General features: G+C 37.9%; 1 protein-coding gene across 4 annotated transcripts in view; it reads right to left on the reverse strand.

The window, feature by feature from the left end:
• Window positions 1–16,748, reverse strand: part of PEPD (peptidase D) — a 145,757-nt gene that overhangs the window by 59,303 nt on the left and 69,706 nt on the right. For all 4 annotated transcript variants that reach the window (XM_074913382.1, XM_074913381.1, XM_074913380.1 and 1 more), the window contains one exon: window positions 3,471–3,539. In XM_074913382.1, the coding sequence (XP_074769483.1) occupies window positions 3,471–3,539 (69 nt within the window). The remainder of the gene's footprint in view (window positions 1–3,470; window positions 3,540–16,748) is intronic.

Genomic DNA, 16,748 nt, shown 5'->3' on the forward strand with positions numbered 1-16,748 from the left:
TTTAAACAAAACCCCCAGCCACTGGCAAACCAAATGAGCCTTCCTGTAGAACCTATTTCTTTCCTTCCCAAGGAGCAATAGTTGAAAGGTCTGGCATTAGAGCGCCAAAGTTGGGGTTTAAAATGAAGTGCTGTGGGGAGGTGTGGATCACTGGCAGCTCTGTTGCTTTCCTGGAGGTCAGCACCTCTGAAAACCACCACATGTGGGGATGCTGATGTCTGCCTTCAGGCAGCCAACCTGAAAAATTCTCCAAGAGATTTGTCTGTATCTATTTTTATTCCTTCAATAATTTGCCTCTAACTGGTGCCAAAGATGTGTTTGCTACAGAAAGAATTGCGTGAAGTGGTGGAAAAGCTGCAAATTAACACCACTGAGAATGCAAACAGTGAGAAGAGTTTCACATTATTAGGAAAGAAAAAAAAGTCCCAAAATACATTTTTGATCAGAAAACACCCTGAAATAAAATGATGAGAAGAAAGAGAAAGAGGAGAAATGTCAGCAATCATTTAAGAACAGGACTAAGCTGAGCATCAAACATTACAAAAGGTGCAGCTATTGGCTCTACATTAAGAACATCTAAAGAAAAACCAACAGACCATTAACTAAAACAGCAAACTATCTTCATCATGATTTAAATAATAAGATCAATCCAGAAGGAAGGACTAACAGCATTCTCTCCACTTTTTCATCTAAGAGATGAAATCTTAAAAAGTTGTGTTGAAAAGAAAGAAAGAAAACCAGATTCAGTAAGTATCCTAACGTTATCCCAAAAGCTTTACTTACAGTGATCCCCAGACACAGGAAGGCACTTTATTGAACTATGTTATCCTTAATCACTGGTATCATCTGCTGAGAGCTGTCACCTGCCTGGAGGCATCTGTCAAGAAGATCTGAACCTAAGTCTAACATGCTGCAGTATCAAGTAGCAGCTGACCGTGGCTTCTCTGGTGGTCGCAGAGATACTGATGCCTCCTCTTTCCAGAGATGGAAACTCTGCCCCTGCCTACCAGTGGATACCATCCATTGTAGGGTCACCAGGATGCACTGTGCAGGTAACTTAACTTTTGTTTTCCCCTTTGTAAAAATGGTTACTTGGTACATAGGACACTGCAGTGAACAATTAATTAGCATGTGAACACTACTTTGAAGTGAACACTTTGTAAATTAGTGCTGAATATATCCAAGTACATTTATCAAATACTACCATTCTCATTTAATTGCACTTATGTGACGTCTGTGCTTCAAACCACTGACAAGTTGACAGTGTTTGAAAGCATCGCTAACTCCAGGACTAACCTTGCTATGTGACGACCTGTAATACTAACATATTTGTGTTATTATTCTCAACTGGTTGGACTGTGAATACACGCAAGTCAATACATAAAGCATGTTTAGTCACACCAAGTATTCATTTACTATCTCCTGAAGAGCGCAACACTGGACACAGCCAGCAACAAATGCATGCACTCAACATATGCCAAGTAATTTATTTCTGTACTGAGATACAGTATTGATTACTCCTGATTTCCAGCTTAGTGAGCATCTTGTCTAAAATCGGAATAACAAACTTGCTTCTTATTTAAAAGTATGATTCTCTTGTACAGAAATTACCAGGCCTGTAATGTAAAAAGGAAAGATCCTGTCAAAGTATCACAGTTTTAAGTGTCAGAAAAGCAACAAAACTCAGCATGAATAGAATAAAACATAACTATTCAAAAATCCAATTGCAAAAGTTGGTTTTAATTGTAAATGTAGTTAAGTGTAATATTTACAACACATGACATTTTTGCCATTATTATGTTAATTGAGTTCATCAAATAGAGCTACTTAATTTTATTAGGACCTAGCTTAAAACTGTTAATATTATTAATTCTTACTACATCACTCATAGTCAGAATATAGCAATTTACAAAGACCTTTGTATTCTATGTCATGTATTTTTATTTTTTTTAATTCAGGTTTGTCTACGCTTTTAATTGGGGTGCTAGGATACAATGCCAACCCCAAGCTACACCTGTGAGTCACAATACTGTTAGGATCTTGCATTTCAAGGGCAGTCCTTCTCCATGTATTAAATCCCCAGTGGTTCGAGGCAGCTCAAACACCTTTCCCACACCCTGCTAAGTCCTTCCAGTGTGGTGGGGTGGGACACCCAGGTAGCTCCTGTCATCACACACTTCTGAAGGACCATTGGGGCTTTCCTCCTCCTGGGTTTCCTGAGTCACGTAATCCAAGACATGGGTTTTTCAGTCCTGTGGAAAGTTTAGTCTGTCCCCACAGGGTTACAACAATCTGCTACACAAGCATACTGTAGACATTTCTACAGGTTTAGCAAAGCCATTGATGTTCTCTAACACCCAAACCAGATCCTGCGGCACAGGTTCTGATTTACTGTAAGTGAATGTGAAGTCTGTATGGCTGTGAAAAACCATACAGAAGCAACCTGATTTTACCATCACAGCCTGTGACAATACCACAGAGATGGAGTCTCATTACAATGGGATGTTATATGATGGTACTTAAACCAGGAAACTTTTCAGACAATTTAGATGCACAATTTGCCATAAAACTCCTCATGCTTCTACTGCAATTTTGCATATAAATTGGAAAATTGCATTTACAAATAAGCAATTGAGTAAACAGCAGAAAGAAGCGAAGATGCTAAGTGTCCTTATTACCTCCAAAGCAATATAACATTATTGTCATTAACGTAAAAATTATTTTTTCTAAGTGTATGTGACTTCAGTGCAAGGCAAATGTTTGTGAGTAGGAGCAGATCTACAACTGGAACATATATAGCAACATCTAAGCCTCATCTAACTGTCATATATCTCTGATTAGATTAATTTCACTGACTAAAGAAGATTAATCTCTCCACAAAGCACACAGCTGTCCTTCCACATGTACCCCACACTATTCTCTTGAAATTCTGCAAATTAAAAATGTGCACTTCTACAAATGCAGGAATAACTTTTACAATACTTTCTCAAATACAATATCTTCTACACTAGCTGTTCATCAAGAGAGAACAAAAAATTTTTGAATTCCAAATAGATGAGCTTAATCACATCCTAACCTTTGAGGCAAAGAATTTTGAGAATGATATGAAATACTGAAGGTGTATTTCAAAAAGAGTATTTTTGAGCAACAGAGAACAGCTCTAGAGCCCTTCTCCATAACACTATTTAATAAAAAAGTCAATTGCAGCACAAGTGTGAGCATAAACATGATCTTGGCAGTAGCAGCAGTCACTGGGGAATCTCCTGCGTGTAGCAGAATCTGCTACTGAGTTATTTCTTTAATTCACAGCGCTAGCCACCTTTCTTTGGCATTTCCAGAGGTAACAATTCAAAACTAACTCTGGTGGCATGTGCAAACACGTCATGTGCCTAAAAGGAACAATTTTACAAATGCCCAGTCAGAATCTGACCATAAAGACTGCAACAGTTCAGTATAAACCGTGGACTCACCTGCCACAGATGCAAGTGTAGGAAGTGTGGCGCATGCCACCTCGAGCATAGCAGTAGTGCTGGAACAGGCTGCAAAGAATGAAAGGTAGTAATTAATAACATATTCAAAACCACCACAAGACAGGGAGAAAAGCAAGTCTTGCTTGAGTACAGCTGTGTTGGTGCAAATCCCCCTCTCCCCTGACAAGGCACTCTGCCCATTTCTGCTCCGATGAGCACTCAGGTTCACCCACACGCACAGCTCAGCAGTCCTATGGAGCATCACACAATTTCCACAAAGCTCATTAAGCAACTCTGCAGCAGAGAAGATGGGCTTGAGTGCAGCTCAGTAACTTCAAATGGCAAACTGCTTTCCTTAACAACTCAACATAGAAATGGAAATTATCACTGGCAAAAGGTAGTTCAGTTAACAATAGCATGGACAGGATGGTAACAGTTAAATGCTGAAACTGGCCAAACTGTCTGATGTGGAGTTGAGAAAATTCCTTGCTGCATTTCAGGTATGCAATCATGTCCATGATTCTTATTGCCAACTCTGCTGTATGGCGTGTAGATTCAGCAAAAGTGAGTCCAACCAATACTTCATGTGGAAGGAACTTGCCAGACAGGCCAAAGCTCTTTTTCAAAATAATTTCAGCAGAAGCTCTCTCATTTTTACCACCTCACTGATACCCTCTGCTGAAAGCTGAACTAAATATTCCTATGTATTTTTGAAGCCTGAATTGCATCTGACCATGCTGTACACCCTTCCTTCCAGACAAGCCAGCAGAGCTCTCCCATTACATCAAGCCAGGCCCCCTCTGCTAGCATCACAGTCCATGCTGGAATTTTCTTTTCTGTAGCACAACAGACACAAGAAAAAATACAAGACTATTCAATTTCAGACTGTGGTACCTAATGCCTCTATGATCTTCCCCTTATCAAACACAGAAAAAAATTAACAGAGACTCAATTCTAACAGCAAGAAAACAACCTATAAAGAACATCACAACATTGTTTGCTTCTGTGTGTGTGAGGGACAGGGAAGGGAAGGGAGAGCAGCCCCATGCTCTCCAACAGTACTCTTCTTGCACTGCCATCCTGCTGGAGGAGCTGTTTGGCCTTAAAAGTGTTAAAACATTTTCATCTTCACTGTCAAAGTCCCCTTCACATAAGGGCAGATGTGCCCAAAGCACAATTAATATAGGATTAGCTGCTTTAAGAGCTAAGCACATATCATGGATCCTTTTATTCTTTTTGAAATATGCTCTAATTACAATCCAATTCCCTTTAATACTGAATGAATTTCAAACACTCATTTGTTGTAATACTGAAATCATTTCATTAACACAGAGTGATAATGGTGCTATTCATAGAGATGTTGTGATTTTGTCCTTCTGCAGCAAAGATCCACAGAACACAATTCAAATTCTTTGAAGGATATTAAAAACATTACATGCTTTGAAATCAAACCCAGATTTTAAAATTACACAAAATGACAGTATTTAAAAAGAAACAAAACAAAACATACAAATTAATCATACAAGGAAAAAGAAAAGCCTACATTTAGAGACTTAGTAGGGAGACCCAGTTTACAAGGTGTCTTTTCTGCCCAAAATGCTGTGGTTCTACAAGGCAGAAATAGTAATTTTGTACTGCCCCAGAAACCAGTAATGGCAAAGAGTAGGTCAAATGACAGAGAAGCTAAGGAAAAACTGTGACATGGTGAGAGCACAGCAGAGATATCACTAAATTGAGCTTATAAAATTTATCACCTAAACTGTCATTTATCACCTAAACTGACATTTTTTCACCAAATGGATATTTCATAGGGAAGCAAAGTTACAGATCTGTGCTTCTCTTGCATGCTTGCAGGCAAGGTTTACTCTGTAAGACACGACACTACATACAAACATTTTGCACAGTAACATACTGTTATATATATATACACCTACATTTTAGGAAGCAACTTTTAGTGTATTTTATAAACCCTTCACCTTAAACGATTGAATAAACTATCTTCTCTAGACAGCAACTTTCAGTAACCTTCTAAAGAGCTTTAAAAATGAAATAATGAAGGTTGTAAACATCCTTCCATCATCAGTGATGCAGGGATAGCAGGGTTTATCTTTCCATAGGACAACTGATCACATATTCATGGTTGCAGTTTATATGAAACTGTGCAGCCAAGTAATAGTATTCACCTTTTGCAGTACTCCCCCATCAGCAGTAAAAAGTGGTAAATAAATTAAGACATGCTTCGTATAATCCGGCTGTTGCCTGAACTTTGTTTCTGTTTTCTAAAAAAGGAAGGTGACTGTTTCATCAAACATTATGGACTTTCTTTTAAAAGTAAGAAGTGGTTGCTTATGTGACTGAGTTTAAGATAGCACAGCTTTGCCAGGTAATGAGTTTTCTGCTAATAAAACTATTCACATCACTTCTTTGAATTTCTTTTTTGGGGCTATGACTCATTAGAAACATGCTCATGCAGTTGGAAAAAAAAATCCACTTCTATCAGAGACAGACAACATCCTTGTATAACATGTCTTAGACAAGTGAAGGACTGCATATCCCTTTAATGGCAAATGCTGGCTTTTCAAGCTGAAAAACGTATATATAGAATTAGAGAAGCTGCCAGTACTTTGTAGTTAAAATCCTGTTTCCACTGAAGTTAATGCAGACTCTGCCACTAGACTTCTTCACACCAGGATTTCACTGTGTACACACTGCAAGAATCTTTATCCAAAAGTGCGATACAAAAGTATAAAGTCTGAAATAGTTGGATGGAATATCATTTAATCTGGCACTCCACATATACTGCAAATATTGCATCCTGAACTTTGCCTGGTCTTTCTGATTGGAGGATACGTGTGTTTAGGCAGCTTTACACTGGTGCTGGATGCTTTGCTGTGAGCTGTGAATGCCACCACCACAGATACAAAACTTAAGTACCTCTTCCTCTTCTTTCATGGGTTTCAAAGCCTCCTGTCATGTTTGATGCAATATCTCCCTGGAGGGTGCATGTATTACTTATCATGCATGTACTGCCTTGGTGGTGTATACAGATCAGCCATTGGTGCATTTGCATGTCAGATGTTACCTTTTAAATGCATGCAGCTTTGTTTGAGCTGGCATGAGTTTTGCATTGCTTTTGAAAAGGGTTTTTTTTGCTGTTTTGATGTAGAGGTACATCCTGGGTTTCGTGCTTTTTCTTTTTGCCAAAAACATCAGCTTCTCTAACTGACTGACAATATGTGGAGATTGAAGGCAGTCTGAAAAATCTCAATGTTTTTTCAATTAACTTAAAGAGCAAGTATTAGGTGCTATGAACTCAAGTAAACCTGACATGAGTGCACCTGCCCCCACCCTTGCAGATTTGCTGAGGCAGAAGAGCGTTAACCCCACCGTTCGCTGAGTCTTGACTACCTTATTGACTATACTGACTTGAGAGGGGAGAAAACTCCATTTTCAGAAATAATGGGTTCTTCATCATTAGAAATAACAGAAAAAGTATATACTTGCTATTTTTGAGATCTTACAGAATACTGCATACATCCAAACAAAACTCCAGAATGCTTAAAAAGCCTCAACTTCAAAACAGCCTAAAAAGCCATTGAAGTAAAACCTGCTATGGATGGTCTTTCTGACAAATTTTAAGAACCACTCTGACAATGATGCTTATGTCTTATGATCATCTTTGGTCCAGTTTCTACTGCTGTCTAATGCACACTGACAGTTACAACCAGATCTGTGCTATGAATGTAAATTGAATCAAATAAAGTAGATTAATGTCATTTTCCTAACTTAAGTGGACTTTTGGAATCAAGACACATAAAGCAAGAGGGATAGAAGCTATCTGTAATGACTTCCCTCACACATTTTGCTTATTTTCAGATCCTCCTCATCACTACAATACAACATATCCATAAACACTCAGCAGAGCGTGATTTTTATCTCCCAGAAGTAGTAAACAAGGAAACTCTAGTTTGAATTCTTGTCATCAGCTTTTCTTGACTTATAACAAATGCTTATAAGAAAACCACATTTTGTATTTCTCAATTATTTACTCCCAAAACAAAGACACTTCTAGATCAAAAACATTCAATTTCTAAATAAAAATCCAATTGTATTTTGGCCTATATCTTACAAAGCAGATAAAAACTGTAATTACAGAAAATGCAGCAAGTGTGGAGAAAAGAAAGATAGAGAGGGAACAGAAAGTGGAAAGAATATCTGATTAAAAAAAACTATTAAAACATTATGCCAGTCCCACATCCTTAGTAACTACAGTGAAGCACTGCAGAAGGAGGCATGCACATCACTTTGGGATGCTGGAAAACTTACTCATTCCAAGGTTTCCAATGAAGGAGGGTCAAAACCACTGAATAACCCTGTTCACTATTCCCAGATACTGCAGCCACAACAAGATAATCTGCTGGATACTTGATAGTTCAGGAACCAGATTTTTAGACTGCGTATCAGAAAGATCTGATGTCAAAAAAGCAACTTGCCTTGTGAATCACATGATGTATGGAACAGTCAAGGACACTCATGGGTCAATATCTCATTAAGGTCTTTATATTGAAAATATATTTCTATTTAAAGAAGTTCACACTGGATCACTCACTGGTTTGAGGATGTTTCAAATCCACAATCATTTCTTTAGTGTACCTTAGAGGAAGTTGCCTCCTAATAAAAAGAAACCTTTACACACTTCAAAAATAGTATTCTTTGAACACAGCCCTTGAGACTTGCCTTGAAATGCAAGCAGGTGATTTTGAACTATAAATCGGAAACCACAGCAGCTTAAGGGAGTTCTGTACAGAACTTGGAGGATTTTCTGTAGGTTGGTTCTGTTTTGGGTTTTTTTATGAGTACAGTTGGAAGACATAGGTGAATATCTATTAGTTATCTGTGCACTGAAATACTTTTGAATTACAACTAGAACATGCCCTTTTGCTTTTGTACTGTGTAAATATCAAGCATAGCCATGAGACAGGCTAAAACCCAAAGCTTTTTTAAAGAATTCACAAAAGGCCAAATTTTCCAAAGCTGATCTCTCTATTTATACCAGGACTGAAAGCCAGTGTTTTGATCATTTAGACACATAAACATCTTCACACGAGAAAGCTGTAAAGTCCAAATAATACAAAATTGTTAAGCCACAGTAAATATAATTTGTTTGTGATATCTAAAGTATTTATACATAGCATCAAACTCAGCTGGAAGAACCGTGCACACAGAAAAGAAGGGGAGGTGTTGGTAACAACCCATCAGTGAATATACGAGCAAGGTGAGCGGTGCTTCCTTTAATCCCACACTAGACACTGTGAGGTTCTTAAATACAGAGCATTTTTCTTTGTTAGCCAATTTACTTTGGTAATGTAATGTATTTTCCATGGGCAACTAGATGCTTTAAGGCTTAGTTTATCTAATCCTATTTTCATTTAGTTCACAACACAACACTGCAGTATTGCAAAACATGTCTGAGGTTATTTTAATACAAAAAAAGGCAGTACTTCATTGCAAAAGAGTAAAGAAAGGGAGTGAAGAAGAGTAGGAGAAATAATCCAGTTTCTTACTGAACAAATGGTGGTTTGAAAACTTGCACCAGAACAAGAAAATTAGCACTATGAGCAGATGAGCAAAGGTTTCTTCTACGCCTCAGAGACAGTATCATTAAAGATTTATGAAAAGGGTGTTATTTAAGTGGTCTACATGACGGGAAATTGTTTAGAACAGAACTTACCGCTCCATGAACAATAGGAAACAAAACCACTTCTATTCATTGACTTCTTAAATATAACTGTTAACACTACTTCTAATGAAAGTTTCAGAGATCCGAACCATTGCCTGGGTTGTTTTGCATGCTTGTGGAGTAGACCTGATGAAGCTTAATATCAACGAGAAATACTGACAGTAGCTATACTCTGAAGCATCTCTATTTAGAATTGTCCCAATTTGTATCATGCACAAGCAGAAGCAACAGAAACAAACGTTGATCCTTCTGAATTCCAACATCTAGACTCTTTTCTCATTTTGGGTGCGCTTTCTTTAACTAAGTTATTTTTATTTATATGCTATAATCTCTAGATAATAATGGGTCATCAGAAGAGAAAAATGTTATTTGAGTTCAGCAGGGATAGAAGAACTTTAACTTTAGCAAGTAGGTATGCCTCATGAAACTGGCAGCATATTCATGTAGTTACAGTGCAGAACACCTACGATGAAATAAGGAAAAGCTCTGTAGAAGCAACATAGAAGTGAGTAGTTTCACCTTTGTAATCAAAGTTCATGTTGGTATTTCTAAATGTGCTACTTCCCTTTACTAAAATGGATGACAAGCCAGAGCTCGGGGTAAGATTACCCCAAAATGCAGACATAATTTAAGAATACAAAATGACACAGATCGGAAGGAATACCATTCCTTCAGGGAACAAAGCCCACCAAGGCAAAGCCATTCCACGAGCCATTAATGCTACCTGGAAACCAGAGACACATTAAACAGAATGTCCATAAATAATACAAAACTCAGCACTGTCATATAAGTCATATATGATTTGCAATGATTGTAGGTAATTGATAATCTCAGTTCAAGAACAGAGAGTTTAGAGGAGGGGTAATTAGCATTTTAATTGCACAATTGGGAATTATAAATTAACCGTTTTATGTAAAGAATAACTGAAGAGATTATATGAAATTAGCTGGTATTTCACCTTTTTGGCTAAACTACACAGGTTTGTGAATTTAGAGAATCTGGAATTGCATTTTACTTACACATGCATAGAGATTTTCTTTTTGTTTTTTAATTTCACAGCTGTCCTTTTATTACCACAGTTAACTATTCCACATGAAGCAAGTTTTCCCCCATCATTCTGCAAACCTAAACTTTTTGAATAATTTTGGGGACAGAGAACAAAAAAACAACATGATTCTAAGATACTGCAGGAGTTCAAAAATGCCTGTGGAATTATCTCCACTTCTCCCTCCCAGAAAGATTGATATAAATTTCTTCTAACAACTCTAAGTTTAAATCCTTATTTTTTTCCCCCAGTATGAGGAAAGTGCAAGAGTTTTAACAGATGCAGTTTTAAAGAAGTTCGTATACGCACTCTCACTTCATTTGTCTTTCATCTAATTCTAAGTGGTGTGACATTTCTCTACCTCACTCCAAAAAGTCAAATTATGCATTTTCACAGAAGTTCTGCTAACCCATTTCATTACCAATATTCAAATGGAAACAATGGTTATGTAAGTCTATAACCTTATACTCAGCTGCTGCTTTTCCAGAAGCTTGTCAAGACAACTGAACAGGTATCCCAGAGAAAGGACAGTTGCCAGAGCACTCTGTAAATAAACCTTTTCAGTAAGACAATCTTTAAATTAACACTCAAGAAGCCTTTTAAGAAAGTCTTCAAGTATGGTTGCCAAATGATTATTTTCTTGAAACTCTTCTAACTCTACTCGGAAAATTCACCTATCATTTGTCAAAACTGTTTGATTCATCTGCATAAAAACTGGTTGACTTACGGATTCAAATATTATGACTACCGAACTACTACCAGTTATTGTTTCACAGCAATTAAGCTGATTAACATATTTATAGTACAAACCTGCAAAAATTTTAATTTTAATTCTGACAAACTTGCAAGTCAAGGCCTACTTCACCGTCTGTTTTTTTCGTATGCAGAAGCTCAACCGGCAGTAAGCGTGTGCTCTGTCAGCAGAGGAACATGCCTCTTCCAGAGCTGCCAAGTCTGCCAAGGGGCTGTTACCAAGCATACAAATAAGCTTTACCCAAAGGATTGCATCAGAGCTCCAGCGAGTCAAAGAACCACCATTAAGTGACTGACAGAAAAAGCATAAACAGTACAACAGATTGACATCACTGAGATTCCAGCTATGATTAGACCACTGCAAGTAATGAAATTGAAATTATTCGATTAACCCTCCCTGCAGCTGACAGAGGGAATGGACCCTGCATGCAATTCTGGAGTCTCCGGCAACAGCAAGTGAAGCAATCCATCTTCAGCTGCCCTCCAGCTGGGGGGTGCAATACCGGCATCTGGGAGGACACAGCCATCGAGCACGTGTTCTGAGGTGGGAACCTGTCCTTCTTTTAGCTGTGATAACATCCCTTTCTGTATGCTGCTTCATGCTCCTGCCCACCTGTCAGTCTGGAACTCCCCACTGGTTGTATTTAGGTAGCTAACACAGCAGCAGGATGTCCTCGTGCACTGGTCCTGTGCGGCAATGTGAAGTATATAAAACCTTGAATCCAGGATTATTTTTCATCCACTTTCTACAGCAGAAGGATTTTTAAATGAGTTTTCAATCTTCACTAAATACATAAATGGAAAACAGGTCCCGCTGCCACACTACAAAGCAATGACCATTGAGAAGGGTCTCCATTTTATTTCTTCACCAATTCTAAAGTCCACTTGGAGTCACATCCATTAGTAACAAGGAAGAACTCTGTTCTGCACTGGTCTAAATTTCATACTTAATCTAATATTACAGAAAGAGATAGCATGAATTTTTCTTAGACTCATTGCTACATTTCCAGCTCTAATAAGTCTAGATCAGAACTGGCATATTTTAAATTAAATTTTTTGTAGTTTAAACCTATTTATCAACAGCTAATTAATGAGGTCTAAATCCTTTGATGACAGAATGATTAAACTGCATTTTAACTAATCCATCTTTAATTAAAATGCTGCCAGCAAACCATTTCTGGATGTGTAAAAAAGGACACATTTATAGATGCTCACTCTTTAAGTATGCATTATGTAAAGCCAATAATTAGAAGAACTCATGATTTCAATTATATTTTAATTACTGTTACATATAAAACATGCTTTAATAGATGTAATGCAATACATTTTCTTTCTTTATAACCCACTAATCATTCCTATTGGGGTGACAACCAAATAAAAGGAAGTTTAATATATGTGCTAGTACAGGAAACTTGTTTTAGCTTTGAGCCAATTCTCTCTCCTCTTCTTTGTAGCAGAAAGGTACTTAATTATCTCCAAACCTAAAACACAAATGAAACCCTATAAATCCCTGTTAAAACTCTAAAAGGAGATTAGCGGTAACTGACCATAATAAAGAGAAATGCTTTATCCTTATTATTACACTTGCATGTCTTCGAGTTTCTTCAACTCAAAACACCTGCTAGTTAAGGAAAAAATATAAGGTAACATCTGTACCGATTTTCCTGCTTCTTTCCTTTACAATTTTCGGAAACAACACTAGCCAAGTGATGCTTTAGTTATTGTAGTAGCCATCAATTTTCATTTATTTAGGGTACCCCTTTGCCTCCATCTGGGAGGGGAGGGTGGTAGATTAACATAGTGATGACTGAAGCCAACTCCTCATTATCTGCATTAATGGGAGGCTGAGACATAAATACAAAAATGATGGAAGTTTAACTGTTCTCCACTATGGCTAAATCAGTTTTTAATGCACATGTGGAACAAATTACGTCTTTCTGAATCACAGAGAGTACAGATAGCTGGTCAGGAACACTCAATACCCTGTAGCAATCCAACCTTTAAAATTGCATGTTATTACAATAGGTATTTTTTGCTGAGACAACCTAAAATTCAATAAATTACAGTTATTAAACATGCTTCTAAACTCTGCGTGTTCCAAGTAGTTGTATAACACAGAAATACAGTCTTAGGGTTTCACTGCTTTCAGTGATCTGAACCTCACATGAGGAAACTAATAAGCTTATGGCAGAAGCCTGGTTAATTTACCCATTAAATTGTACTTTACAAATATTCAGAAAGGTGTATTATCTTATTTCTAGTAACCCAGATATGTTAAATCTAATTTTATAAGCTGATTTCTGCTGTTTGGATAGATTAATGGATTTGCTGGTATTTCAGTTTATTTCAAGTTGTCTCTAAAAAATACCTAGCATTTAACAAACTCTGATAGTAAGATGCTTTCACATCACAAGCGTCTATGATGAGGTCACGGAACATACAGATATTGAAATATCCGCACAAGACAATCTGCTGCATAGTCTCATTTATACACATCCTCTCATTTCCCTTTTTGTCTATTTCTGCTCATAGAGCAAACTCTTGGGGGCAGGGAATATATATTACTACCTTATAAAGTGCACTGTCCATTTATATTCTGACTAAATAACAAGAACAACAGCTTATTACGAGGAGTATATGAACTGTATCTCCTTGAGAGAGAGCGCATATCTGGAAAGGTCATTTTGAATAGTTAAGCATTCATATTTAACAGATGTCAAGAATAAATGCTGATGTAGCAACATCTTTTATCAATGTTTATCGAGAACACTCCTTACTTTTTAAAAGATTACAGTAGATCTACCTTGAAAGAAAAAAAAACACCAAAAATCCTCTTAAATTTATTATGTATGGCACCCAATTGCTGTTCCACCACGTCAGGAGTTTTGGAGTGCCAACACAAGTGACAAGCAGACAACTGAGACTGCACATCCTCACATCACCTGTCTTACCAACCAGGTTACTGTTTTTACTGTCTGGTATGGTGTCTCCCAGTATGAGGCCAAGAACAAAGAAGTTTAAGGACTGCATATACAGTCATATTAAATAATAAGAAATATTAAAGAAGAAGAAATATTTTAGCTGTTAGAAGTGCTGGGGAAGGACAGTAATAATGCCAATACCAGAAATATCATGATGATAGAAGCTAATCAGATATATATGGATGAAAGTAGCAGCTTGCCTTACTTCCAGTTCAATTTCCTGATGTATTTAAATGCTAACTATAGTAACTGCTTTTGTTTTAAGATGGCACTTTGACCAGTAAGTGCTATGATTTCCCTCTCTGTCTACAGACACTTTCTACTGAAGCAAGGACACAGCACACAAACGCCAGCTGCCTACTTGCTTTCATCCTGAGCGAGTCTAATACACCAGAGTAAAGCAGGAAGGGAGAGATGACTAACATTTTCTCAGGGGGATACTTTTTTGGAGGAGCTCATGCCAGACCATTTTACTTCTCAAAATCAGAACTTTGCAACCCTCCCTGCATCTCCCATATGCCTTCTGAGGTAACACAGTGAACTGCTGCTTCCCTAGCAGAGAAAATGCAACTAAATATTGAAAACCTGGTGAAATATTTCAGTTAACTCCAGAATGCTATCCAATCTTTTCTTAAAATTGCATTTTCTCTGCCCCAGAAGCCTGAGTAAGATGGTATGTTTGGCTGGGTCTGCTCCCAGATACTGTATTGTCAAAAGAAAAGGAAAGTTTTCCTGACTTGTGCAGATAAATGACAGATCAGAGATGTCCTTCTCTAATCTTTCTGACCATGTTTCAAGGGTCCTGGTCATATAAAATGAGTGAATAGCTGCCCAGAGGACTACAGCATTTACCACAAATTACTTCTTTATGGAAGAATCAATTTTATAGTCTCCTGAATTTCAAACACTTGCCTCTTCAATTCAGTGGAATTACTCTTTTGAGAGCCAAGCCTGAGATAGATGACTCCAAGGATCTACTCTTGGGGCTATGAACTATCTGTTATAAAAATCTAGAGAGGACTTATAAGTCTTTGAAAAAGACTTCGAGTAAAGAAAACATGTATCAACACTTTAACATTATATGGCTAAAACTGTCCAGATTAATCTGTTGAGTCTCCAACAATCTTCTGTCCCAAAAGACCAGAAAGTTAAATTCAAGTCAACCTAACACAACAGAACCAGAAAGCGTTTTCAAAAGACAGAAGAGGCTTCTCTCCCCTGCATGCTGTCCTGGAAGCTCCAAACATGCGTGTTTTTCTGCTCATGTAGGGAAAATTTTGCAAAGCTGAACTCATGAGAATAAAGCTTTAAAAACATACTAATTTCAACTCCCAAGAAGACAACATGTAGCTTTCAAAACAAACACCATTGCAAGAGATGGGGAACAAAATGAAAGGCATTCAGCAGAGGTGATTCCAACAGCTCGCAAGCTCTTGCATTCTGAAGAAGAAATCCATAACACTGATCGTGGTTCCCTTAGTCCACGCTGCAGAGTACAAATCATCATTCAGGTGAAAATGAAGGAAAAGTACACTCTCAACAGAACTTTCAACAATTCAAGCTGTCACGCAAGGCTTGACAAATCCACTTGCCTGCTTATAAGTGACACACAGAAAATTACCCAGCTCAGGGCTCATGAGTTTCTGCAGATCTACTGCTTTTATTAGAAAGAATTAAAACCATAAGGATTAGAAAGATTACATCAACCAACTATAAATGAGCCTAACATTTCACTGCATGCCTAAAACTCTGAGGATGTTTCAGTTACTCCACTCCCAGCATTGCAGAGCCTTCACTATAGCAGCAAATGAAACCACAATTCAGCAGTTGGCCAACAGTAGAATTTTTTGATCTGTCAGAAAAATGAAAGAAAAAGTTTTGTCCTGGTGCTGCAAGTAATAGTTTGGGCTCAAAACTGTTCCTGTCAAGATGTGAACCTGCATAGCAAAGCCACATTTTGTCAGGAGTCAGTCATGCTCTTGCACCAAAATGGCATCATCTGTTATCTCTGTATAGGAGGTTTGTAACCCACCAACCATGGCTCCTTCTCCCTAAAGGAAGATGAAGGCACACAGGAAACAGGGCAACATGCTAGAGGCAGTACTTGCAGGACAACAGCTCCCCGATTAACCCCACAAGGTCTGAGGTGCTTCCTGCTGATGTGGATTAACAAGCAATCACATCCCCATAGTCAGTGTAAGATGGACATAGTCACACTGCTTTAGTGCATGCCCCAAGGTTTAATGCCACATTCAAGCAGCAGCAGTTTGATCTATAAAACTCTCAACGCTTATTTCTTGTCTTGCAAATCTCTGCAACAGGGATGTGAGCAGCTCCAAGAGACAGTCCAGGATGTCTGCAAGCCATAGACCCTAACTCTGCCAGGAATATAAAAAGTGTTTTAAATACTTCTTGACTCAGCTGACAATTATCTTTTCAGTAGCATATTATATCTTTCATCTCCCTCTGGAGGTATGTACACACAGGAGGTAAACCTCTTTCACTGAATTCAGTAAATGTAAATGAACAAGAGAAATATGGGCTTTATTTGCCCTTCCTCTCCGACAAAGCAAGTATCAGATGAGATGAGGGCTGAAACCCCACAAGCAGGCTATAGGAGTAGCCACTCTTACCATCAGATTTGACACAAACAAAAGGCAAAAAGATCTGGCTCACATTCCGAGCGCTGGGCAGAAGACCAAGACCAGGGAGGGACATTAAAAGACACATTGTTGAAGTCCATGACACATCAGGGAGCA

This window comes from Athene noctua, chromosome 9 (assembly GCF_965140245.1).
Source record: "Athene noctua chromosome 9, bAthNoc1.hap1.1, whole genome shotgun sequence".
Classification (NCBI taxonomy): Eukaryota; Metazoa; Chordata; class Aves; order Strigiformes; family Strigidae; genus Athene; species Athene noctua.